This window comes from Meleagris gallopavo, chromosome 1, assembly GCF_000146605.3.
Source record: "Meleagris gallopavo isolate NT-WF06-2002-E0010 breed Aviagen turkey brand Nicholas breeding stock chromosome 1, Turkey_5.1, whole genome shotgun sequence".
Classification (NCBI taxonomy): Eukaryota; Metazoa; Chordata; class Aves; order Galliformes; family Phasianidae; genus Meleagris; species Meleagris gallopavo.
The window spans coordinates 80,162,332-80,187,116 of record NC_015011.2 but is presented as its reverse complement, the minus strand read 5'-3'; the positions used below and the strand labels follow the sequence as shown (position 1 = coordinate 80,187,116).

The 24,785-nt window shown below is 43.0% G+C and overlaps 1 protein-coding gene across 5 annotated transcripts in view; it reads right to left on the bottom strand.

Annotated features, from left to right (window-relative positions):
* LSAMP (limbic system associated membrane protein) overlaps window positions 1-24,785 on the bottom strand; it is a 974,787-nt gene that overhangs the window by 104,197 nt on the left and 845,805 nt on the right. For all 5 annotated transcript variants that reach the window (XM_019618792.2, XM_019618776.2, XM_019618784.2 and 2 more), the window contains one exon: window positions 3,912-4,037. In XM_019618792.2, the coding sequence (XP_019474337.1) occupies window positions 3,912-4,037 (126 nt within the window). The remainder of the gene's footprint in view (window positions 1-3,911; window positions 4,038-24,785) is intronic.

The following is a 24,785-nucleotide window of genomic DNA, read 5'->3' as shown; positions in this document are numbered from 1 at the left end:
ACTGTGTAAGTTGTTCTCCTGATGCATGGTTCAGGGAAAACAGAGCATCTCATAATGAAACTGGCCACAGATGGGTAGGCTGCCCCTGCTAGCCCACACAGAACCTGCCAGCATGATGAATGATACATGGCCCTGAGCTGAGGCCTTCTCCAGCCTGTGGTACAACGGGGAATTTGATTGGACTGCATTCAGTGAGGAAAAAATAATCTATACCTTTGTGTAGGCTATGAGTTAATAATAAGAAGAAAATAATAGGATAGCACCCACTCCTTATAGAAAGTCACAGAGGGGAGATTCTGAGTTTTGTCCCTTTCAAGAGATGAGAGCCTACAGGATATCCCCATGTGAAATATTCCTAATGCTGCCAACTGCCAAGTCACCTAGCTTGTATTAGTAATCTCCAATACTCATCCCCATTCTAGAGGAACAAACCACAGACTCCTTATACATCCATTTCAGAGGGTTTCTAAAGCTTACCATCATATAGTGGGATGAGAAGTCACATGGCACAGGAGGCTTAATAAGCCCATGTCCTGAATCACAAGGGAGGCAATCGGACTGTGTGCAGGGAGGTGCTGGAAGCTGCAGGTCAGCAATCCCATAAGACCTCTGCTGGCTGAAGGAGAAGAGCTAATGACATTTGTGCTCCCAGGCAGTGCCTATTAAGCTATCCATAGCTAGTTAGATGCCGTTGCCCTGGTCCTACAGCACTGGAACCTGTCAGATAAGGAAGAAAAGGGTCTGGCTGACTCTCTTATTTGGTTGCTCTGTCACAATACAGTCAGACAACCATCTGAAGAGAAACAGAGAAGGAAAGCAAGGACTTCTATCATTTCAAGGAATGTCATTTCTGCTTTCATTACTATACACTGCTTGGAACTAAAGCTGATCTGTATTGTCAATTGCCATCTGAATTATTAAGTATTTTTCCCTTTATCTGTCTTCTTTCCAGGTGCTAGAATCAACAATTACAGCCAAACTTCAGTTATTTCACCAGAGAAGGAGAGAGGGTTTTCCTGTGGGTTGCTTCAAGGCTTGGGGCCTTACGGTTGATTAGAGAAAAATGCCTTGTTCAAGTACTCATTAAAGTACCAGCAAAGGAAGGCATGCAGCATTTTTTAAAGTGAATTTTCTACTTCCCAGATAGGCAAACAAATGGGATATGATGGTTCATTTAAATGAACGATCACATGCATCTCTGCTTCCTTTGCACAAAGAAGACAGCATCACTGACTTCCCTTTGCATTTGTATCTTCCACTTCCCAGCCAACAAGAAATAAATCATTTTTGTGGTTCTAACCCAGATAATTAGCCAAACACTACTGACCAAATCAATGAATGAAAGAAACAGTAGACAAATTTGCTAATGAACTCCTTCAGGAAAGTGCACAAAGAAAAAGTAATTTGGCTCTCTCGACCCCCGGTGCTGGTTTAATTTCACAACCTGTCCATTCAAAACCTCCTACACAAGCTCCGTAACACTCATTCTTAGAATTCTGCAGTCACGAGTTTAATCACAAAAAGATCCACAGAGAGAAAAAGAGACTGATTTCAGAAACCTTTACAATGTCTAAAATAGCTCTTTGATGCATAGCAGATGTGCTCAAAACTAGCATAAATCAAGCCAAAATGCCTGACAATCCTGGAAAAGGGAGATTCCGAGAAGATGTTTCTAACCATGGTAACTTTGAAATAGATTTGGAATTTTTTGTTAATTGTCAACTTCAAGGAAAACATTTAAAAGAAACCCTTTTGTCCCTCATTTTGGACAAGTGTCCTACTGGTATACGTGGTACACAAAGACTGGACTTCTGCCTGAAATCAGTTCCTCTGTATGGATAAAAGATAATAGATGGGTTGAGATGCAGAAAGAGACAGTAGAATAAGCAGTGAGATGTGGACATGACAGACTGTTATGAGGAATGCCTGTTTTTCCTCCCCAGTTAGAAAGGAGGAGCTTGGTGGGCATCACTGTTAAAGGGAAGGCCTGAGGTTTGATTGAAAGAGGGCTACTGAGAAGACACTAATGGATGCTAACAAGGCAATGTCTCTCAGACACATAGCACAGGAAGAAAAGTGAGGAGGCACACTGGGAAAGTAATGAACAGACCCATGAAAACTGACACAGGAATAAACGCAGGGGTGGGATTCCCCAGTCCAGTTGTTTACCAGAGAGGATTGCCAGAATGGAAATATGCTCTGAGGAGTCCTCAGAAGGGAGAAATGAAGTCAGTGATACCACAGAGTAGGCAGTACAACTGAAAAATACCTCAAAACACAAGCATGCAGCCGAAGTGATGAGCCAAGACAAGAATCTTCATATTTCTCTTCTGAATGATGCATCTGATACATGTCAGGACTCAGTTTTCATGAAGATTTAATTTAATTCTCCTGTAACTCCTTTAACTCAAACATTAGGTTGTGCTCACAGTGTGTTTCATACTAAAATACAAGAAAAAGTTGGGTTGAAGACTAAAAGACTGAATGTACAGTAAGATGGAAGACTCAGTAGGAAATAAATCTTAAGAGCAAAACTGTCAACGTTAAAAGATTTTAAAGTACATATTTAAAGGTGAAAAAGATAGGACCTATTTCCCCATGTATGTCAATGGAGCATCTGTGCTTAATACTAAAAAAGCTGGAAAATCAAGCAGTGACAATGATACCATAAAAGATTAGTGTTCCCCACATCAGCTCCCCACATCTGCTCCTCCCACTTCTTCCTGGCAGTCTTTACCCATCTTCTTTCCTTCTTCTGCAAGAAATGGTCCAAACCACAAGATGCGTATCTAGATTTCAAATACATGAATACTTTGGCTGAAGAGATGAGACAGGAAACCTGAACAATGCCAATCTGAACCACAGACATCAAATCCAAGGGCTTCTGGATGCAGCACTTGGATTGGGCCCTGTTTTATCATCTCTTTCTGGCCCCCTCTCCCTAACTTTCTTTGTGCAACTCTCTTCCCTTTGCTGGCTGACAGCTTAAATTTCTCTAGCATACAAAGAAAGCTTGTACTCTGCATACTTCAAGCCCTCCTTAACCCTTTACAAGTATGGCAATATCACAGAATACAGAGTTAACGAATGCTTTCCCCACATGCTTCAGATGACAGAATTTATGATGGCAAAAAGGAAATCTAGTAAGGAGCTCTCTCCTCAAATGACATGATACAGAAGAAGAGAAACCCAACAGTTGTTCCCATCCCCAGTGGAGTTTTAAGGAATGAAGGTTTCATTGCAACTCACACTGCTATCACCACGGAGTCTGACTACTTAAAGGACATCTTCCTTCCAAGCTTGCCACATCCTCAAACATGGAAGGTATACTTAGATAGCAGAACAAAACTGTTGAATAATTCCGCCTCTAGCCTGCTTTTCACTTGCATGGCAGATCAAGTATCTCCTTTACTCACCACACAAGACACCAGAACACTGTCTGCCAAAGTGGAAAGTAATATAAAATCACCTCTTCTACTATTTTCCTCTCCCTTTTAAGGTGAATTAATGGGAAGCAAACTCAGTTTTTCAGAAAGAACCTCTTCTATGTAATATACAAATAGAAATTCTTCTTTCTCTCCCACTCCAGCATCGTTTTCTTCCCACTCCCTTCACGTGCATTACCAGCAGTAGAGATTGGAACAGCAAGACAAAGGTCAAAGCTAAACAGAATCACAAGTCCAGTTCTGCATAACATCTACTGAAGTAATTCCAATTGTTCCCTGGGACAATCTGGTTAGCCTGCTTTGGAGGTGATGCTACAAAACATGCTTGCAATGCACTGAGGAGCCTTGCCTCATTTCTGCAGTTGTCTGATTTTCTACTAAAATTTTCAGTAACATTGGAAAAGAAGGAAGCTACTGCAGAGTTCACAAACCATCAGCAGGATACAGGCCTGTTGAGTCACTTACCTGTTGGAGTGAGGTGCCTCCAGGTGATCACAGGCTCTGGACGCCCATTTGCCATGCAAACCAGGGTCACATTGCTGCCTTCATTCACGGTGATGTCCGAGGAGATATTGGAGATCTTTGGTGGAACTGTGAAGACAAAACAAAGTTGGACCTCATTAATTCTGGAGGGAAGCTGGTCCTACTTATTAACCTATCTACTTATTAACCAGAGACAGACATGAACTCCTCCTACAGATTGCACTCCAGTTTACCACCCAGTTTTCTGAATTAGAACAGTGATCCAAATATAAGCTTATACCTTCTCAGCAGCCGAGAAAATCAATTCAAGTGTAACAACCTTTCAATGGTGCAAAGACGTAAAAAGAGAATGGAGAAAGATACGTAGAGCAATGCTCTGCTTTCAGGAGTACGCATGGGGTGAAGCAGCCAGGAGAGGGAAAACAGAACCAAAACAGAGACATGGGCAAGGTCACAGCTGAGTAAGGGAACACTGAAAAAGTAGGGTCTTCTGGCTTTGAGAATGCTGCCAGCATTGACTAGAGAGCACCTGATACAATGCCCAAAAAGCACAGCAGTGCTAACTTCTGTGGTGGCACAGTCATGGGACCTGCATGACTCACCTGAAATATACAATAAGGAGACCAAATCAGCATCTCCAGAAAATCCTACTGCACCAGACTTCCTTTAGCTATCTTCTCTCCTTAATTTTCCTCTTCTGGGAACTGCCTTACAGGAATACCTCTGTTTTGAGAACCTACATCTTCAAAGAGGTAGAAACATCTTTTTCTGTAACTGTGACACTTTATGTTTGTAGGCTTCATAAAGGAACTTCTCAGAACTTGCCTTACTGCCCCAAGGCTGCACAGAAGAAGGTCAACTCTACACACTGTCCCAGCTCTCAACATTCATTTTAAAACTAAAGTAACCCTGGACACTATTTTATGTCCTCCTGCAGGGTTCCAGACCTAAGGCACAGAATCAGAGGTACATTTGGTATTGATGCCTTCCCTGGGCTGATAAAACTCATGGTAAGGGCAAGTGGCCCTGCTCTGTTGCCTGTGTTACCAAACACTAACTGGGAATGAATCTAGAGAGCCCTTAAATTCATTTCCTCTCTGACTGCCACAACAAGTTCAAGAAGCAGAGATATGAGCCACAGCTTATGGAGATTTGCTGCGTGAAGGTACAACAACAGCAGGAAGTTTTCTGTGGTGCCTTTCAGCCAAGCAGGATGCCAGACACTACTTGCACCTCCCATGGCACAGCTCCCAAAGCACAGTAGAATGGTTAAAGGTTCAGATTAGACACAGCTTGTGCTCCTGGTGCCTTAAAGGCCTTCCTAAGTAAGTGAGTTTCTGTCATGAAATGAAGTGACTCCACTGGGGCTTGAACCAGTGGCTGTGGGCAAGGAGTGAGTCCTGTGTTTCAGCCTCCCAGCCCTTTTCTGAGGCAAAACAAGCCGTGGTTGTTTCTCCTTCCTCATGTTTGTGTCTCTTCCACGCTTCACGCCCAGGAGGAGGTGAGGGAGTTTAGCTAAAAAGGAATCTTCTTATTTTCTACTTTTTTTTTCCCCAGCTTCCAAATTTGTGTGTAGCGAGGAATGAAACAACATCATTTTCTGCTTTGCTTACCACAGAGTAAACAGACAGCAACCTCCCCTTCCAGCTCCTCGGCAGGAGTGGCTGATGGCCCTTCTGAGGCAGAGCTGCCTATGAGATAGGTGGGGAAAAGGAAATGAAGCCTGAAGAGAGCAACTCACCTCAGCAAGCTGTGTACCTGGATTCATAGCAATGGTGTTTACAACCCCCATTCTGTTGGCCTCAAACTCACAGCCAGGCCTTCAGTATCTATGACCATGGCATCTCTTTGGAGGAGCAAGGGCACCCAAGCAGGAACTACTTGAACAAAACAAGGCAAATGCATATTTGCAGGCAAGCTTGCTAACCTAGGTGAGGAGAGATACAAATGAGGAGTGGGGAGGAACTGTCATAGTATGGAGAGAAAGGACAGCACCATAGTCAGTGAGAGAGCAGAGGGAACCAGCACAACAGCAAAGGATTTTGCACTCTGCTTGTGAAAGCTGCAGGCCCATCTCAAATGGGCTGTGCACAAATACAGTCATCACAGTGACTGGAGTACAACCAGCTCTATTCTGAATGGTGAGCTGGCTGAGAGCTATGGATTAGAGGGCATCACAGCGTCACACTTGATGGCTGTTTTTTTTTTTTGCTACCAAGCTATTTCATTATGAAGAGACAGTGGATGAAGTGTCCTTTTGTTCAGACAGAAGAAGCCTCAAAGTCACAGGCTTGGCAGGGAACTTCAACCACCCTGATATTTGCTGGATGGGTGAAAGTAGCCCAGCAGAAGTAGTGGTTCCACAGGTTCTGAGTAAGCTTGTGGTGCGTGTGCCCTTGCAGCAAAGATGAACCATGTGTTAGGTTGTATTAACAGGAGTATAACCACCTAAGTGGAGGGAAGCGTTTATATCTTTTATATCTCTTTATATAGTGCTTCAGATGCTGTCTCTCAAGCACTACATCCAGTTTTGGGCTCACTAGTACAAGAATGCCATTGACATACAGAAGCAAGTCCACCAGAGGGCTTCCAAGATAATTAGAAGGCTGCAAGCACACAGTGTACAAGCATTGCCTGAGAAAGATGGGTATGTTCACACTTGAAGAGAGAAAGAAGAGTGAAGGTCTTACTACTGTCTGCAAATACCTAGTGGAAAGGTGCATAGGCAACAATCAGAGTTGCACAGTGATCAGCAAAAAACAGCAGATAAGAGCTGCTACACAATGAAAATTCTAACTCAAAATGAGGAAGAAACTTTCATTTTTGGGAAATCAAAAATAGGAACAGATTCCCAAAGAAGTGGTGGAATGTCCATCCCTGGAGATACTCAAGCCTTGCCTGGATGAAAACCTAAGCTACCTTCTCTAACTGGCACTAGAATGGAAAGAGAAATGAACTTGGAAGCCAGTCTGCTTGCAAGAGTTTGTGTTGATGGCTGAGATCTTGGTGAGGCAAATGGAGTAAGAGATGTTTGGGAAACAGTTGATTGCACCTTGGTTCCCTTTTCAGGAGATAAGGAATTTCAGAGCAGGGATATCTTCCTAAGAGCACAACACTGAGTAAAGCAAGGCAGAGCAGAAAATCAATCCCTTTCTCTCAAAGCAAAATCCTCTGATGAACAAGCCCTGATACCTTTTACTTCATTGTTTCACTGTGAGCCATTACTAGTGCATCTATACTTGTAGGAAGAAGTTGGAGAAGACATAAGGAAAAAAACAACAACAAACAAGCATTGCTGAAAAACACTGATGTTGCCAAATAATTAAATCCCACCATGCTGAGGGATGTATGAGAGTTCCACTGACTGTGAAAGCGATCCATTTCCTGCTTCCTTCCCTTTATCACAGCCCTATACTTGGGATTTTCTGCACAGCACATGCTTGGCAGTACAAAACAACAGTCACACGGTGCTCTCCGAAAGTGGCCACTAATGCCTCAGGACTGCAGAAAGGACAGTGGAAGGGAAATATTCCAGGTAGGAAATTAAATGCCCTGCTTCCTCCAAAAGACACTTACGGCTTCATGTTTGTGGTATGAGTAAGCAGCAGTGAATTGCAGCACCATGATGAGATCTGGCTCAGCACTGAGTAGGCTTAGTTTTTAACTTGTAGGCTTAGCCAGAGAAAGAAAAACGGAGTGCTGCTATTTTTGCAGGAGTTGTGCCCAAGCTTCTCTGTCAGTGGACACAAGGATAGTGATTTCACAGCATCCTCAGTACAGCTTTTCTGTGATGTGCTGGTGAAAACATGAAAGCAGAGCCCTGAGGAGAACAGTGCTAGACCACATGTTTCAGGGACTTATCTTAACCTCAAAGGGTTAGTGATTGCATCAGGAAAAAAAGCCCCATAACAAACCAAGAAAAGGTCTGTTCTGGACTAAGCTGAAGTAGGCCTAGCAGATGGAGGCTCTGGCAGAACGGTCAGTGCCAGGCCACATGGCTCAGCAGACAAAGCCACTATTGGGCATCAGCAGCAGAGCTTCAGTTAGGACATGTGCACCCTGCCCCTTCCAAAGCCGTCAAGTCATTTTAATTTGCAGCACATCAAATGAACTCGGAAACAGATCTGACCATGCAGACCAAATGCCCAAGAGGACAAGAATATGTCCAGATGGCCATATCTAGCTTGCCACTTTTTCAGTGGAGGAAAAAAAGAGGGCATTCAAGGCTGAAATCCTGTTAGAAGTATAATGTCTGGTTGCCTTCAGCCTGCTACCTTGGACAGAGGGCAAGAAAAGGCTGAGAGGAAGGGGAATAGCATAGGAAATATTTTTTTCTGTGAATTTAAAGCCCAGTTCAGATTATCCTGCTTAAAAGCCAGTCAGCATTAAAAGTGACCACATCTTAGCGGGCATTAATTTCTCTCAGACAAAAAAAGTCAGAGACTTAATTTTCAAGATGTCAAGATGGCATGTTAAAAATGCTGAAATTGTCAGCACCAGCAACAGTTAGCATTGCCTGCTTGGCGCTTGTCATTACTTTGTACACACCTTTTTAGGATAGTCTTAAAATGAGAAGCTTTGACCTTATTATTTTTTTCCCAAGTGTGGGTTGTGTTATATGTTCACAGTTCCCAGACTGCGGGAAGGATGACTGCTGAGAAAAAAAAATAATCTTGTAGACCCAGGAGCTTCTGAGATGTGACAGCTTCCTCTTGCCCAGTCATCTCTTAGTGACTCTCATCTAGAAAAACCTCTCATGCCTGGCCTCTTTGAGCCACTAGCATCAAGGCAAAAAATCACAACCTGGAGACCTGCAGAATGGGAAGCATTACAATTAAACAGCACTTTCCCACGTTCTTCTATTCAGCTGAACAACTTGTCCCTCCAGAGATCAGGCTGCTGTCAGATCCTTTTGGCTCTGGTGATGTTGGGAAAGCACTGCCAGGTCTACGGTACTGCTAAAGAAGACTAATCTGCCAGATTGTTTTTCTCTCCTCAGCATAAAAGGGCAGACATTACCCTATGCTTAGGAACCCACTGGAAGGGTGAGAGAAGGGACCGATGTGCAGAACACCACATATCACAGCCATACTCATACCAATGACATGTTCTGGAGAGCTGGAAATGAGTTCAAGGAAGAACAGCTTTTCATGAATGCCTATTTACTTCTTCTCCCTTTCAGATCTACGATATGCCTGATGCAAGCTCAGCATCTCCTCGTACACTTCATTGATTGTAAATAATAAATAGGAAATTAACCAGTAGCCATTCTTCTCAAGAAGCTCAAGAGCGGGGGCTGCACAGCAGGAGGGGACAAGGGCAGAGCTGGTGGAGAAATGCAAGTCCCAGGCAATGTGCAGTGACAGAGCGAGGTAGGAAAGGTTTGCACAAAACCTGCTTTGCACTAAGCCCATTCAAGTTAATTGCTGTCAATCTGTTACTTTCATGACAACTGCAACTCACATTAATTTATATAATAAGAAAGACCGAGACATGAAAAATAGAGCACACTCCCCCAGCGCAATCACTGTTGCTCTCAAAATGAAAGCAAGTGATTTGTTTTCACAAAACATTGCCGTGTCTCAAAAACACCCGCTACAGCAGTTATTACAAGCCAGGGGCCATATACAGGAGGCAGCAAGGAAACCACAAACAAGAGAACACACAACATCTGCTGTTGTTATCCTTGCCTTTTATGACCAAACCTCTTCAGAGCTCAAAACTCCTCCTGAGATATTAGCTGTAATTGTGTACGCTAGGTCAGCTTTATCATATGTGGCTATGGAAGCAGGTAATGAGTGAGGCTGTGCCCCTGATTTCCTACAAAATGAGTCAGCCCAATGATTAGGAGATGCAAGCTCACATCCACAGAGGCTGGCTCATGAGTGGAACACAATAAGAGGACAGAACAAGAGAGCAATCCTTGTAGTTCATAGCCAGGCTACCTGGCTGCTCCCTTTTGGCAAATGGGGCTTGGCACAACACTGTGAGTTACAAACTTACACTCCAAAGCAGCTGCTCCCCAGTCTAAAATTATAAACTTGCTTAATGTTTGGGTATTTTGTCAATAAGTTACAAAATGCATTTAAAATACAATAATAATAATAAAAAGTTTTATTCCCACTCACCGGATCTGAGATACAGCAAAAGCTATTTAATCTACCCAAGAAGTAGAAGCAAATGGTACTGAAAATAAGAAAGCCCAACAGCCCATAATCTCCATTAAGTGCTCTAATAGCTCATCCCAAGAAGGGAACCTTGAGTACAGACAAGAAAGTCACCACAACCATTTCCATATATCCCCATTAGTTAGTTACCTCCTCCAGTCTGTTTACTTCCCTCTCTATTGGCAAGTAGGACCCCCATCTGTTGGGCAAAATAAGACTCCCCCTCACCAATCCACAGGAGCCCCTGGCTTTCAGGGCAAAAAGAAAACATCAGGACTTCTCTTGACAAAAGTCAAAGGAACTTTGCAGCTACCAAAGCCCTCTGCAGGTGCCTATCAATTAGCCTCCAGAGTTCTCATTTCCTTGTCCCGAGGTCCCAATTAACAGCACTTTGCAACAAATACCAAGTCGCTAATAGGCCCCAAGGCAGAGGTAGGGGGTTGGTGACCATCACACGCCCTTGAATGCTTTAGAGCTTCCACCTTGCTCACCACAATTAGGGGTCCTTTCCTGGGGCAATTAATTGTCAGCAAATTGGCCTCATTAGTCATTGTTTAGTCAATGTGTTAGTGGGGAGAGAGGGCTTGAAGAAGGGGCTGAGCTGCTAAACACAACTAAATGGTTTAATTTCCCTCTTATGTGTGCAGCAGGCTAATCACGGCTCTTTGCAGTAGTAACAAGAAACAGCTTGTTGCTACTCTAGTCTGCACGGGGAGCAAGTTGAGGGCTAGCAAGTAAAATTCAGATGCCCTTTGGGATGTGGCATGCTAATGTCTTGGAAGCACTTTACAGATGAAATGCGACATGAGACCCGAGACGTGTTTTTTACGGTCTGATTCATGCTGCAGCCTCAACCGGAGAGATGAAGCTGTCACCAGGGCAGGAGGGCAGAGAGTGAAGTTGTTGAACTTCACTGAAAAGTGCAGACTTCAAAACGTCTCTCCGACCTTCTGCTCTGCTAGGTTTGCTTCTTCCCACCAGCGCCTCTTCCAGTAACTTTAAAGCTTCTGGTGAAGTAGAAGGAAACAACGAAAGTTTGTTTTTGTTTTGAATCCCTTAGGATTCAAAAAAGATCTCTCAAAATACACTGCAGTGTTTTCAACAAGGTGTAACTGCTTGTTGAAAACTGCTTCTTTCTGTTGTCTGTAAGGGAATGTTTTGCCATGTTCATCCCTGGTAGCCTTTAGGGAATGGTCTGCCCCATCCTGAGCAAGGAAGCCACCAGAGACCTGCAGTAGCCAGTCCCAGCACCGCCTGCTCCACTGAGGCATCAGTTGCTGCTGATGTACAGAGAACACAGGATGAAGGAAGCACAGGGGCTGCCAGTTTGGCCTTTGCATGACAGCAAGCTTCCCTTTTGAGCAGCTGAGCCTCACCTGCTTGGTGGTCACATAGGGAATCATTTAAATCTAAATGGGGACCGTGCCTATTGCACTGAGTGGGAGTGGAGCAACAAACAGGACATGCTATATCAAAGCCATGTGGGAAACCCCTCAGTTTACGGGGCTGGGTAGCATGTCAGACCTCGCTGCAGTGCTGACAAGCCAAACCATTTTGTCCAAAGGAAAGTTCTGCCTCATCTGATATATATTTAAGGGCTGTTTTTCCACATCAGATTGCATGGCAAACACTCTCAGTATGTTGATTCTTAGCAGAGAAAAGCATGGAGCGTAAACCTGCTGAACTGCCTTATCTGAGACCCATTGGAAAAGTCAGCACAGAACTGGGCTCTATTGCTTACATGATCTCACTGATTTATTTTAAACTCATCTCCATGAGCTTGTCAAGAGAGAAATTATTCTACTTCCTAATTGAGAGCAAACCTGAGAGAAAAAAAACCAGCTTAAGTCTCCAGCCAACCTCATTTTTCAGTGTGCTGGTGTGATGCTGTGGGACGGGGGTAAAAGCAGTCTCAATCCTGCTTCTAGCCCAGTGCCTCACCCTTAATCTCAGATCCCAGCCTTCTACCATAAAGCAGCTCCAGCTCCAAGCCTAAGCCCCAGCCCTGCCCCCATGCTGTTAGCATTTCACCAAGGATTCTGGCTGTCCCCCTTGGCCAAGCAAAGGGTCACCAGCCCACGTTTGTGGAATCTGGACACCAGATTCTTAGCCACATGCTTAGCAGAAAGCACAAGCCAGGCACATGCCTGATATCTCCTTATCTCCAGATTCTGACCTCTGTACATGAAGTACTGGTTGCTTGCTACACAACTTCTTTTCTTTTCAATTAACATATCAAATTTATGCTAGGATTGCAGCAATCCACTTATCTGTGGTCCATGTCTTTAAAAGAAAGCTCTGTGCATTTGCCATCGGCATTGCTTGGGTTCTCTTAGCTCAAAAACTGACTGCAATTGCTGAAGCCCAGTGCAAATGCTTTCTGACCAATTCTCCTGGAAAGGCCTGCTGTGAAAAAACATCCTCCTTCACAAGACATGTGTAAGCAACAACAGAAATACTTACCACGCTCATCCCAAAGGATTAACCCTTGGAATGCTGCCTAATCCCAAACACTTCCAGGACTACAAATGTACACAGCATTCAGTTTTTGTGCTTCGAGGGTGTCCTATATTTTCCCTCAGACCATTCTTTTTTTTTTTTTCCCAAATCTGGAAGTATTTAGTTACAGGACTGAAGTAATAAAAGGTCTTTTCTTCTGCAGACATAACCTGCCCTCCTGGAAGATAAATTCTGTGAGAAATGTTCTCCTTAGAATTTAAGTCCTCCAAATGCATCTCAGAGAGTTTTGTTAAGAAAACCTTTTTCATATAAATATTAAGCATGTTGGATGTATATGGGATGTACAGCTAATGTATGATTATTTTTAAGCTTGATTCAAAGCCCAGGGGGATCCTTCTTGGATGTCAAGGATTTCTGAACAAATTCTTTTAAAGCAAGAATGGGTGATGGCTTCAAGAAGCATTGCAACCATAACAGGGACAGGTGAGAGAAAAAAAAAAAAAGTAATTTTTTAACTGAGTCCCAGCAGTCCTATTACCTCTTTTTTTGGGAAGTAGACTGGAAAGCATAGGCCAGGTAGAGTCAGAAAGCAGACAGAAAAGCCTATGCTATTTCAGGGCAAGAGATACAGGTTCAGAGAGGGTGACATGAGTTACAAAGATGATTAGGCTTTCCTGATCAGGAAAGCAGGGTAGGAAGTCAGTTTCGGCAGACAGCCCACTCTGGATGAAGGCAAGGCTGTCTATCATGGCTGTATAGTCAGGAGAAACAGAACCAAAGAGTTTTTGTTTGTCTGATGATTTATTTTTCAGATTGCATACTTTTGCGTATGTTCAGCTCATTAGGGACAGACAGCGCAGAAGAGAATAGCCTTCATGAACCACACAGGCTGAAAAAAAAAAAAAAAAAAGGCAGCTCTCTCCAAACTCTGCTCTCAGATTCCTTTGGCTGACCATGGTATATGGCGCAGTATCTGTGATAAGCCACAGGACAGTGGATACAATGCTCTAAGTGTCTTGTGCATACCACATACCCAAGGATCTGGCTCAGTTTCAACCAATACCCACAACTTCTCAGTTGCAAGCCTCTTGCTCAAATCAAATGTATGTGGTAGATGTAAAACATTTTTTTATTAGCAGGCTTTCCTTCTTATGCATTGAAATGAGCAAAATGGAGCAGGACAGCTTACTGTAACTACCTTTCAAGATTGCTTCCAGGGGAGCACAAAGCTACTGCAGCATTTTGGAAATGCTGGTTTTGTTTTTAGTACAAAGTATAGAGAATAAAGTGAAAAATCCCATACTCAAATATTTTAAGAATTTTGGATAAAATTCATTCCTGTGTTAAGGGCACAGATTCAGAGAAGAGCAAAGAATACTATATGCTGTGATTGAACTATAGTACTATAATTCTACAACTTGGATTAGGACAGCAGTCCAGGAAGAAAATATAGCTGTTTGACCACCAAGAGGATTCAATTTGTCCAATTCAATGAATGATGGACATTCTATAACAGAAGACACCACAGCTGCTTGTGCAGTCAGTTCAGCAATAAGACTGATGCCTTAGCACAGAGTTGCTTTCACCAAAATCTCATCAAACAGAAAAGAACCTGATCCAAAGACCAATCTCCAAAAATCTTGCAAATTTTGAGCATGAAAAGACTCAAAGTGCATCTTCGTAGTTTTTCTGTTCGGGCTGCTCAGTACATTCCTATGTTGTCACTGCTGCTGGATCCACAGATGGTGGCTTTCCTCAGCACATGCAGTTATGAAATGCCAGCTGTGAGACCTTGAATTGTTAGTTATTGTAAAGCTTGGTGATAGCTGCAGCAGTATATTTATAAAGGTCAGGATGTTATCATCAGCCATCAGAGAAAGGAAAGCTAGAGAGTTCAAGGCAAAAAACTCCTTGTCAGACATGCTAATCTACACAAACCTGCTCCAGCAGTAAAGACAAGAAAGAAAACACAGTGTTTCTGAAGTAAAGGCATTTTCAAAGAAAGCAAGCAGTCAACTACAGCTAAGATGTAATTGTGGTGATTTCCTTCCCACAAACCAAGAGCCAAGGTTTCTTGAGGAGTAGAGTTTCTGCTCCCCAAGACTCTCCGCCAAAAGAAAGAGTGCTCTGTTTTGGTTCAGCCACGTGCAGCAGCACCTTGAGGTCTTGGAAGTTTCCCACTGTTTTGTTTTCCAAGCTTTGCCATGTGGTAAGGACATGATGTATATGCGCAGACAACCACAAGGGATGTGAGGGATGGATTCCAAGAGCTTTGCTCTGTAAACACATTACTGGTGCCATTTCAATTAAAGGAGAATCTCTTCCCCACGTCCAGACATGAGGCTTATTCCTTATAGCCTGCAGCTTTAGCAAGGCACATTAAAGATGCTGGCTGTCCCTTTTCTCTCAATGGGCTCCAAGTCTGAACTCTTCAAAACTGACAGGAATTTTTTTTTTTTTTTGCTGGTGTTGGGTTTGGAAAGAGGTGCAGGGAACCAGACCCTTAGGTAGGCAAATTCCACTGGAGCCGAGTGGAATTACCCACCCAAAGTTGTCTGGCTGCTAGAAGCCTGGGTGTCTACAAGAAAGTTATACCTGCAGGGGTCTGCAAGAAAGAAGCAGCAGGACTTTGTAAGAAAATTGAGAAGAAATGGGCAGACATTGTCCTCTCAGGAGAATAATTAAGAAAAGATCTCCAGCACCTTCATATTGTGTGAGACAGCACCTCTACAGACACCTTTTGTATGACATTTTGCAATAAAACGCTACCCGCCACAGAATCTAGCACTGCTGGCCAGAGAGAGGGAATGAAGTGATTTTCCCTGTTGCTCACCAAAGAACACTTCAAAATTGCATTTTGCTTCCATCACTGCGGGTGATCAAAAGCTAAGTTCGGAGGAAAACATAGCCTGTGACTCTCTGCCATAACAGCACATCCACATTTGAGCACCTATCATAGATATCAAGGTAAGCAACTCTACTCAAAAATGAAGAGAGGAACGACTTTGTGGATGACTCAGTAGGTCTGTTATTTCAAGTTCAGTGACTGTTTTGCTGCACACTTTTGCTATGACCTTGAGTAAGTCAGTCCACCTTTCTGAGGCTCAGTTGTCCATTCTACTCTTAGAGAATTACTGAGTGCAAGATGTATGGCATCCCCAGTGATTGGTATCTGACTGGTGTCATGACAGGTACAATGCCTTCACCTCTACAACCCCAAAGGATGACTAGGAAGGTTAGGGGAAGAGTATCTGCAAAGTCTCAGACTGTTAAAGGGAATTCTCCATGAGGAATTATCATGCTGCAGACTTTCTTGGCAAAGCAAAAAGGGCAAACCCAAGGCAGACCTTCCCACAGACAGACTACACAGTCTGTTTCTGATTCTTCATTGCTGATGTAAAGTAAAAATAAAACACTCTTTTACAGGCTGAAAGAATCAGAGTTGTTCATAATAGCAGTCTCCAGGGAGATCTTAATGTGGCCTTTCGTTATCTAAAGAGTCGACAGGAAAGATGGGGAGAGACTCTATAATATAAGGGTAATTAGTGATAGGACAAGAGGTAATAGTTTTAAACTAAAAGAGAGCAGATTTAGTTTAGACATTAGGAAGAAGTTCTTAATTCAGAGAATGGTGTGTCTCTGGCACAGGCTGCCCAGAGAAGCTGTGGATGCCCCATCCCTGGAGGTACTCAGGGCTAGGTTGGATGGGCCTCTGAGCAATCTGGTCTAATGGGAGGTGTCTCTGCCCATGCACAGCAGGGAGGTTGGAACTAGGTGATCTTTAAAGTTTCTTCCAACCAAAACCATTCTATGATTCTATGATTCGAAATTGGTTTTTCATAAAGGAGAAAATTAGCCACATGCTTCATGGGGAAAAAGTGGAATCTAGAAAACATTGTAAAAGCTTAAAAATGAGCAGAAGTGGAATCAGTACAGTCAGGAATACTAATCAATGAGAGGGACTTTCTACACTTCTACACTTTCTATTCTGATGGTCATGATAAGCTGGAGTCTGAAAAACTGATTTCCTTAAAGTATAAAGAGAGATTAAAAAAACAAAGAAACTTTGCATCAGAACACAATGATGAAAACTCTGCCAAAGTCTGAGGAAAAGCAGAGACATAACTGAGATGGCATCACAATATGGATCAACCTGCCACTGGATCAGGCATAGACACTCATAACAAATAGGCACAAGGGATGCAGCACAAATACAGTATGACACTATATCCTGGGCATATGCTTGATGTATGGAGGATTAAATACCACACACACACTGTCCTGGGTAGATTGTATCTAGTGCTGACAGATACCTGAGGGATCTGTCTCGTTCTTTATACACTTTGGCAATTGCCATGCCAACAAAAGATTATGGGATTGGGGGGGGTGAGAAAGACAGATCATTTACTACTCTATTTAACGGAGCCCTTATTCTCTGGGGGGATTTTGTCAAGTTGTTGGACTTCTTAAATGATATTTCTACCTGCCTATACACATTTGGCGTTGACGGGTTTTTCTTCTTTTCTCTGTCCCTGTGACACAATAGCTCTCTCTTCTGCAGTCCCAGACCAGCCTTAAAGTAAACGTGGCTTCTGTAAGTCAGTTTGAAGACTGCTGCCCTCAACCCCCAGCCCCACATGTGCTGCAAAGAGAAGAAAATAGCCACCGTGCTGCAAAGACCAATTCTTTCCCCCTCTGGTGAGCCCTCTGATTGATGGCTCTGTTTGTCAGGAGAGACAGATTGTCTTGAGTGTGAGAGAGCTAACTATCACCTAGGGAGGCTACCAGAGCAAGAAGGAGGGGGAGAGGGAGAGCTTCAGACAGAAGGACAGGTACAGCCAGACAGACAGAGAAAAAGGTGAGCTGAGGAAGGGGAAAGAGAAAAGGAGTGATGGAAGACTGTAGATGAGAGAAAGACAGTAGCGCTTGATGAATTAAGTTGTCAACGTTGGCATCACCTATGTACCTTGTCATGCCAATAAATTCATTGAAGCTGAAGCTGCACTGAGAGTTAACAGTGAGAGAGTGCTGATGGAAGGAAGAAATAACAGCCCATTTAAAGACTCAGCAATTTATTAGTTACCTCAGAAGAGAGGTGGTGACAACAGGGAAGGAGATATACTTCCCCATCATGCTGGGCAGGAAAACTTGTTTTGGATTTGAGCTGTCTGGCCAGTTGCACTGCAGAATGGAAGGAGATTGACAGCAACCAAGACCTGGTTCGAGAAGGAGAAACGCAGGGAAGAGATTTGTTGGAAGTCAACGGTGAGCACTGCAGATGCACACTCTTCATGTCTCAAGCCATCTCCTGATTTGTGGAGGAAAGATGCTGACAATGAACAGACAAAAACCCGTAGTTCAAGAGGAAGGTATAAGGCACTGAGCATGGTCAGCATTACTGAGGGAACACAAAGGCAAGTGGAGATGGAAACCATACCTCTAGTTAAAGAGAGAGAGAGGTGTGACAGAAAGCTCAGAGATATATAAAGCTCTTCTGACTTAACAGCTGGAAGCACAGCACCAAAATGCAAACAGCTTTGGTTGGCTGTATCAGGATGGCACTGCACTAAGGTGCTCTCTTGACCAACAGAACCAAGGAGATGGATGCCCCTTCCCTGGAGGTATTCACAGTGGGGATGGATAGGGCTCTGAGCAATCTGATCTAGCTGTAGGTATTCCTGTTCATTGCAAGGGAGTTGGACAAGTCCCTGTCAACTCAAATGATTCTACAATTCTTTGATTACAAATGCATTCATTACAAGAATAGGAGGAGCCCACAGGCTCCTACTGTCCCCCTGAACTCCAGGGAAGTCAGCTGGATGTGGCTGAAGAATAACAAAATTAAAATTAATGACCCGATGCCTTCTTCTGCTGCCCATTCAGTTGAAGGCAAAGCTCAGAGCAGTTCAGATGAAGGGTAAGCACATGCTTTCTCTCCCCTTACTATTCAAGTCTCTAGAAATGATCAGCATCTGCCCAGCTGCGTGAGAAACACATCTACCTCTTGACTCCTCTCTCTTATTTTCCCCTAAAGCAGTGTAAGATTCATGGTGATCTCACCTGTAGTCATCTAAAGATGTTTACTTTTATGTGACAAGACATGTCAGCCTCCCCTTCCTTGCTATCAGTTGATCCCAACCAGCTTCCAGGCATTGCATCGAGAAGGACACTGCCTGCTCAAAGATTCATCATCCCCATAGCCTCTGCTGCTCTGTGCTGTACTGATGCCTGAGCTTGGACAGCAGAGAGGGGTGGAAGGAGAAGGGGGAAGAAAGATCCCTCCTTTAGGCAGAATTACTGGAGATATTTCCTTTGAAGAGAGAGAAATTCTGACTCAGATACATGCTTGGAGAAGCTACTGTTTGGCTTGAGTGAAACACTGAAGACTTACAATTATTTGTAAGGATATTTGGAGAGCATGGATAGAAATGTACATCCCAATGCAACCAGGCAACTCATGCAGAAAAATAATATGTATGGCATAAAACTGTCATATGTGAGTCATATGTGTGTATATACATATAAAATACATACATACTTAGAACACTGTATAATCAATGGATATACAGATGGTGTATATATATCCAGGAGCTTGGCTAATATAATTTATATTGGAGTAATGAGAGAAAGTCACTCACCCTGCCCCAGGCTCACAAGATAAACTCAATGAAGTGGATCTCCAGAGAGATCCTTCCCCAGTGGCAGTCAGCTCTTAAATGGGTCTAGGAGAGGTGGAGCCAGGCTCCACCCCTTCCCGCAGCACAGGTGATTTGCCTTCACCTGTGCTCCCGTGGCTGACTCATTGCTCGCCTCAGGTGATCAATCAGAGGTTCAGGCCGTGATTCAGCAGTCCCATACAAACACTTACAAGTATATATACACATACATGCATACAAATATAAACACTTACACACATATTGTAGTTTGTTCCTGAAACCTCTTGCCTCTTCAGGAGCTCTCATTTGGCTGGTGGTCTGTAACCTACCGAACAGCCAAGACAAAGCTGTCCTCACTGTGGTCCCTGAGCTGCATAGTGTAACTCTGTTGGTTGCCTTCAATTTGATATGAAATGAGAACTGGGATCCCATTGAGCCAGACTCCGTTCTGATCTGCCTGGTCCCCAAATCAGAGCAGCTATAGTGCCCTTGGGCTGTGGTGCTGTATTAAAGTTGACTGCAGCTTCAATCTACTTTGCTGTTTGCACAGTGAAGGCTGTGTTTGGCCTACTGGGAAATTACAATGTGTCCCTCATTTGAGGAGAATGGACATTTCTCTTCCAGGAGTTGAGATCTATGGGTTAGTATAACTTAGTTTAAATGATCTAAACTGATGGCTTCCAATCCTTCTTAGTCTGAGAGTATTTTGCAATTTCCCAGGGGAAGCACAGGCACCATATGGTGAATGCAACTCTCTTGACAACTGGCTTGGTTTTCTTCAAGTCTACAGACTTTCTGGGCATCAAAGACAGAAGGGGGAAGATGACTCAGGAAGAAACTAGGGCTGGGAAAGAAAGCTGGGCCTGAGAGCAGCCTGCAGCACAGCTCCTAGAAGCCTGGATACCTGTCTGTGTCCATCATGCCCCTCTAGTGCAACATGACATTGTCCTCAGGGCATGACATATTTCAGTTTCTTTTTCTCTATCCTCCTAGCAGCTGATGGGCCATCTCTTCTGTTCCTCAGTTTTTTTCACAAGGATGTGTGGTTTGGTTTTGTTGTTTTTATTTAAAGTGGAGAGTGACTGGGAGAAGGGGAAAGCCAGACTTAGGTAGGCTGCTGCTAGCAGCCAGGGAATGGGGAACAAGGAGGGTGGGATGGAGAGTGAGGCTGCCTACAGAATGGTGTTGGTACTGAGATGAGCTAAGAGAAGCCTCAGAAACTGCTGGCAAATTGCCCTGCTCTCTGTCTCACCTTGAGATGCAAATTTCATCACTATTTTAGCTGAGGGACATGGCTGTTTACTCAGAGAAAAAGCTGGAATTCAGTAGTACTTGCCATCGCGTGCCAGAGTTGTGCACATATATTTGAGAGAGAAATGAGAGGAATGCTCATTTCTCATTCTGATGAAGAAACAGGCAGTGACAGATGCAGAAGATACTGGGGCTGGCAGAAGGGGGGGGTGTAAGGGAAGGCAGAACCACAGCTGGGCCTAACTGCCATGGAGCTATCTTGCAGCTTTGAGCTACCCTCTTTGCCCTCTCTTTCCTCCTCTTCTGCCTCTTCTGTTTCCAAGACTTTGGACCAAGGACTTCCCCAGCCAAGTGCATGTGCCAGAGAAGTAGTGGCTGGCCTTGGAGGCGTGCAAAGCCTATGGCATGGGATTGGAATTGGATGATCATTGACGGTCCCTCCAACCTAAGCCACTCTATGATTTTATGTGCATGCAGTATTTAATTTATCGGTAGCCTAGATCTCAACTGAGCTTTTTGGTCACAGTGGAAATGCAACAGTCCAGAATTTCAGACTCATTGCTCTACAGTTTGACCAAGGCTTTTTCTTTTAAAAAGATCAGTCTGGTCATGTAGGCCTACTTTTAGAAAACCTAATTTGCAGACGATACCTTGCAGAAGAAACAGTATTAGGTGGAAAATTCCCTTCCACAAAAAGCCATTTATAAACAACCATGACTAACTTGCTCTCCTGGAACTGCTGAGGCGTTCAGAACACCTCAAAGAAGGTTTGCCTTTGGCTGGTCTTTGACCAAGGAGCAAATAATAGTATTGTGAAGCAGAGATGGGATCATGCTAGAGGCTACTGAAAGGAAGAAAGAATTTTATTTGGAAATATCATTCGATACTAGGTATGCTGATTAATAAATAAACAAAAAGAGGTGACATTCATGATGACATTTAAATGACTGAAGTGCCAACAGCTTGTTAAAATACCACATGGCCCGGAAAGAGGCAAACAAAGAAACAGGGTTTGGACAAGCAGTGAGTAATGGTGACCCAATCAATTTAACTATTGATAAAACACAGGTGAGGAAATATTCAGGGAAAAAAAAAATCTCTGCAAATCATCAGCTAATGGATTAAATGCATCTGAGTGCGAGATGGAAATTAACCGATCAATTCACTCAGCAGCTCCTAATTATATGTGACAGGGCACGCAGACCTCAGAAACTATATGGAGCTCAGAGGACAGCAGCACTGGTAGAAATATTTGAAGGCTGCTTCTTACCACTGTAGGATAAGATATTTACCTCAGGGAGAGAATGCAGTTGCTCATTAAATATTAACTCTGCAAACATTTTAAGTCTATATTTTAAGAACATGAAAAGTGAGGTTCTTTTCTACTGCTTTGTAACAATTTGCAACATTAGGTATAAATATATGGTATCAAAATTAACATGCCAATCTAAACAAAATTAAATGTAATGATACAGTCAAAATGAAACGTTTTTGCCTCATTGCAGTTAAATGTTTTGACATTAGTGAAATGAAATGAGGAAGTTAAAATGATTTGTTGTGACACTCGTCTGTCAAAAAAATTTGTTGCATCACCATGCTCCTGCAAAACACTTTGACGCCGACAGAACTGGTCTTCCAGTAGGAAGCTGCATCACATTTTCTGATCACAGCTTTCACAATTTTATATGAATCATCATTCACAGCATTTTACTGATGAACACTGTTCTGTTTTGGTCTGCACTGTTTAGGAAATGGTCATAGGGATATCAAGGGATATCAACCGGCTTATTTCTCCCCTTGATCTCACCCTTCTCATGTACAGACCTCTTGGGACTCCCTCAAAATCATGCCCTTGGAGAGACAGCAGATTGAAGGAAATATAGAAAACAAAAAAAAATAGTAATGATGATCTAATTGTTCACCAGGGAAAGACTAGTAATGAAATATGATTTATTTTTTTCCTGAACTAGATTAGAATGAAAACCTTGCTTGCCCAATTCTCACCTTACACTGTAGTACTGAGTTTGGAATTCACTTTTGGAGCAAGGATAAGCACTAAGTACATATTTAAGCTACTGCCTATATAAGCAATTAAATTATTAATTCAATAGGGAAAAACGGTGACTTACAAACCAGATGGAAGTTCTAAATCAGGTAGCTCAGGAATGATGTTACAGCATAAGCAATGTCAATTCTGGAGATGATGAGACCTGAGCTGGGGCAGTCTTCCAGCCTCATCAAGCTAATAATATTTATCACTTGTTCTAAAACCACAACTCTATAACTTGTGAGGGTCCAGCATAATCTGTGCATGGCCAGTGATACTATTTTTAGACTGTTTTTAAATTCAGGGTTGCAGGGAATTCAGAGGGAGCAATGTTTAATATAGCACTTTACGAACTCCTGCAAGTGAATTTAATTCAATCTGTCTTGGGTTAGGAGCACTGTCACGGATTAGAAATTGCTTGAAGAACCATAAACAAGGATAACGACAAGGGGCATGTAAGAGCAAAGTTGTAAGTAGGTGGGTAAGAAGCGAGGTGCTGTAGGAATCTGCGTGAGGTCTGCTTTCATTTAACATCTTCATTAATGAGCCTGAAGAAGTAGCTCCCTAATGAAAGCTGTGCATGATGCTCAGTTGGGAGGAGCTGCAAACATCCATCAGGGCAGATAAACAAAATGGGATATGCAGTGGTTAGGTATAGAGGCAGAATTGAATTAAACAAGCTAATTAGCTCTATTGGGAAAATAATAGTCCTCTCATGGTCATGGCAAGATCACGGGTCTGAAGAGATCCACACACCTTTTCAGAAAGAATGGGTGTACAACTTTTGGAACAGACTTCTCAAAGGACTGACAAACATAAAAATGTGGGTTGTCTAAGTTCTAGATGAGTAAATGATAAAGCAGCCTGGCCCCCTATTAGCTAGGTACAAACATGATGTAAGGTCCGGTCTATAGAACACGAGTATTAGGAATGGCACATTAGTCCATAGCTGTCTTTATAGACAAGTTGAAGTATATCAGCTTCGATCATGTTTCAAACATATTGCTTCCCTCATTTGAGGCCCAAACCACACTGAATAAGAGAAAAATGCTGAAATGCACGCATTCAATACAGTGAAGAGCAATGCTGAGAAAGTGAAAGGTGACAGCAAAGTCCATGGCATCTAGACAGTTTAAATGGTAGAAGAGTAAAGTTTCAGACAAATTATGAAGGCATCATGTAGTGGAAGAAAGGTCCATTTTAGCACCACTAACATAACGTATTCAGTGGAACAATTCATCTAGGTATGCAGCAGCACCCTGAAGATTTAGAAAAAACAAAACAAGAAAGGCAGTCCTTGGATTGGTAAATCTAAATACAGAAAAGATGACACAGCTCATGCACAACATCTCACTTGAACACGAAGACCAGACTAGACCAATGCTCATTTTAGTATTATACAATATGGATAAGGCTAATGACTCAAAGCAGCCTTTATCTGAGCATGATCTCTACAGCTTGCTGTTAGACGGAGAAGAGCTTGATATACAGCTCACCAATTATCCCAGCACTGAAGCACCTCCTCCACACTCTTGCAACCTTAGCCAGAATTGGTCCTTTCTACGGTAAATATGGAAGGTCGTAGGACTGCATTTGAAAGTGTTAACTGTTTCATGGTTGTGCATCCTTGCAACATAATAGACTAACCTATCACCTAGTGCACCTGTGTTCTTTTATACATGGGTTACTTCAAAAATAATGCCACGTATTTATTTCCATGGAAACTACGATAGATACAAAGAGGGCCATAACACCATTTGATAGAGCATATTCTCAGCTACAAAGCACTCTTTTTCAGTGGTTACCACCATTAGCTGCGCATTTTCCCCAGCGATGAACAAGAACCTGAATGCCATGCTCATAACAATCTGCAACAGCAGAGGTTCCCCACTATCACTGTCGCCACTGCTGAAACACACATGACCACCATCTCACTGTGCTCACATCCACTGTGTGCTCATATCCACTGTTTGGTCTCCATAAATTTTTAGCAAGCATTGATGAATGTCAATGAATACCATTTTTTTCTGCATGAAGAAATTCAATGACACACCTTGGCTTCATCCACATTCCTATGTCAGAAGCCATTCTGTCAGACACTCCCTCTGCCATCTGTTGCATGGCAACAACATGTAAGGGAATATCAATGGGTCAGTTCATTATCTACTGCCATACCAGCTACATCCACCTCTGACATCATGGGCCAACATAATAAAATAGAAGGGGTTACTTTTGGAGTAGCCTTTGTATTTATTACTGGGATCTTCTTTTTTTT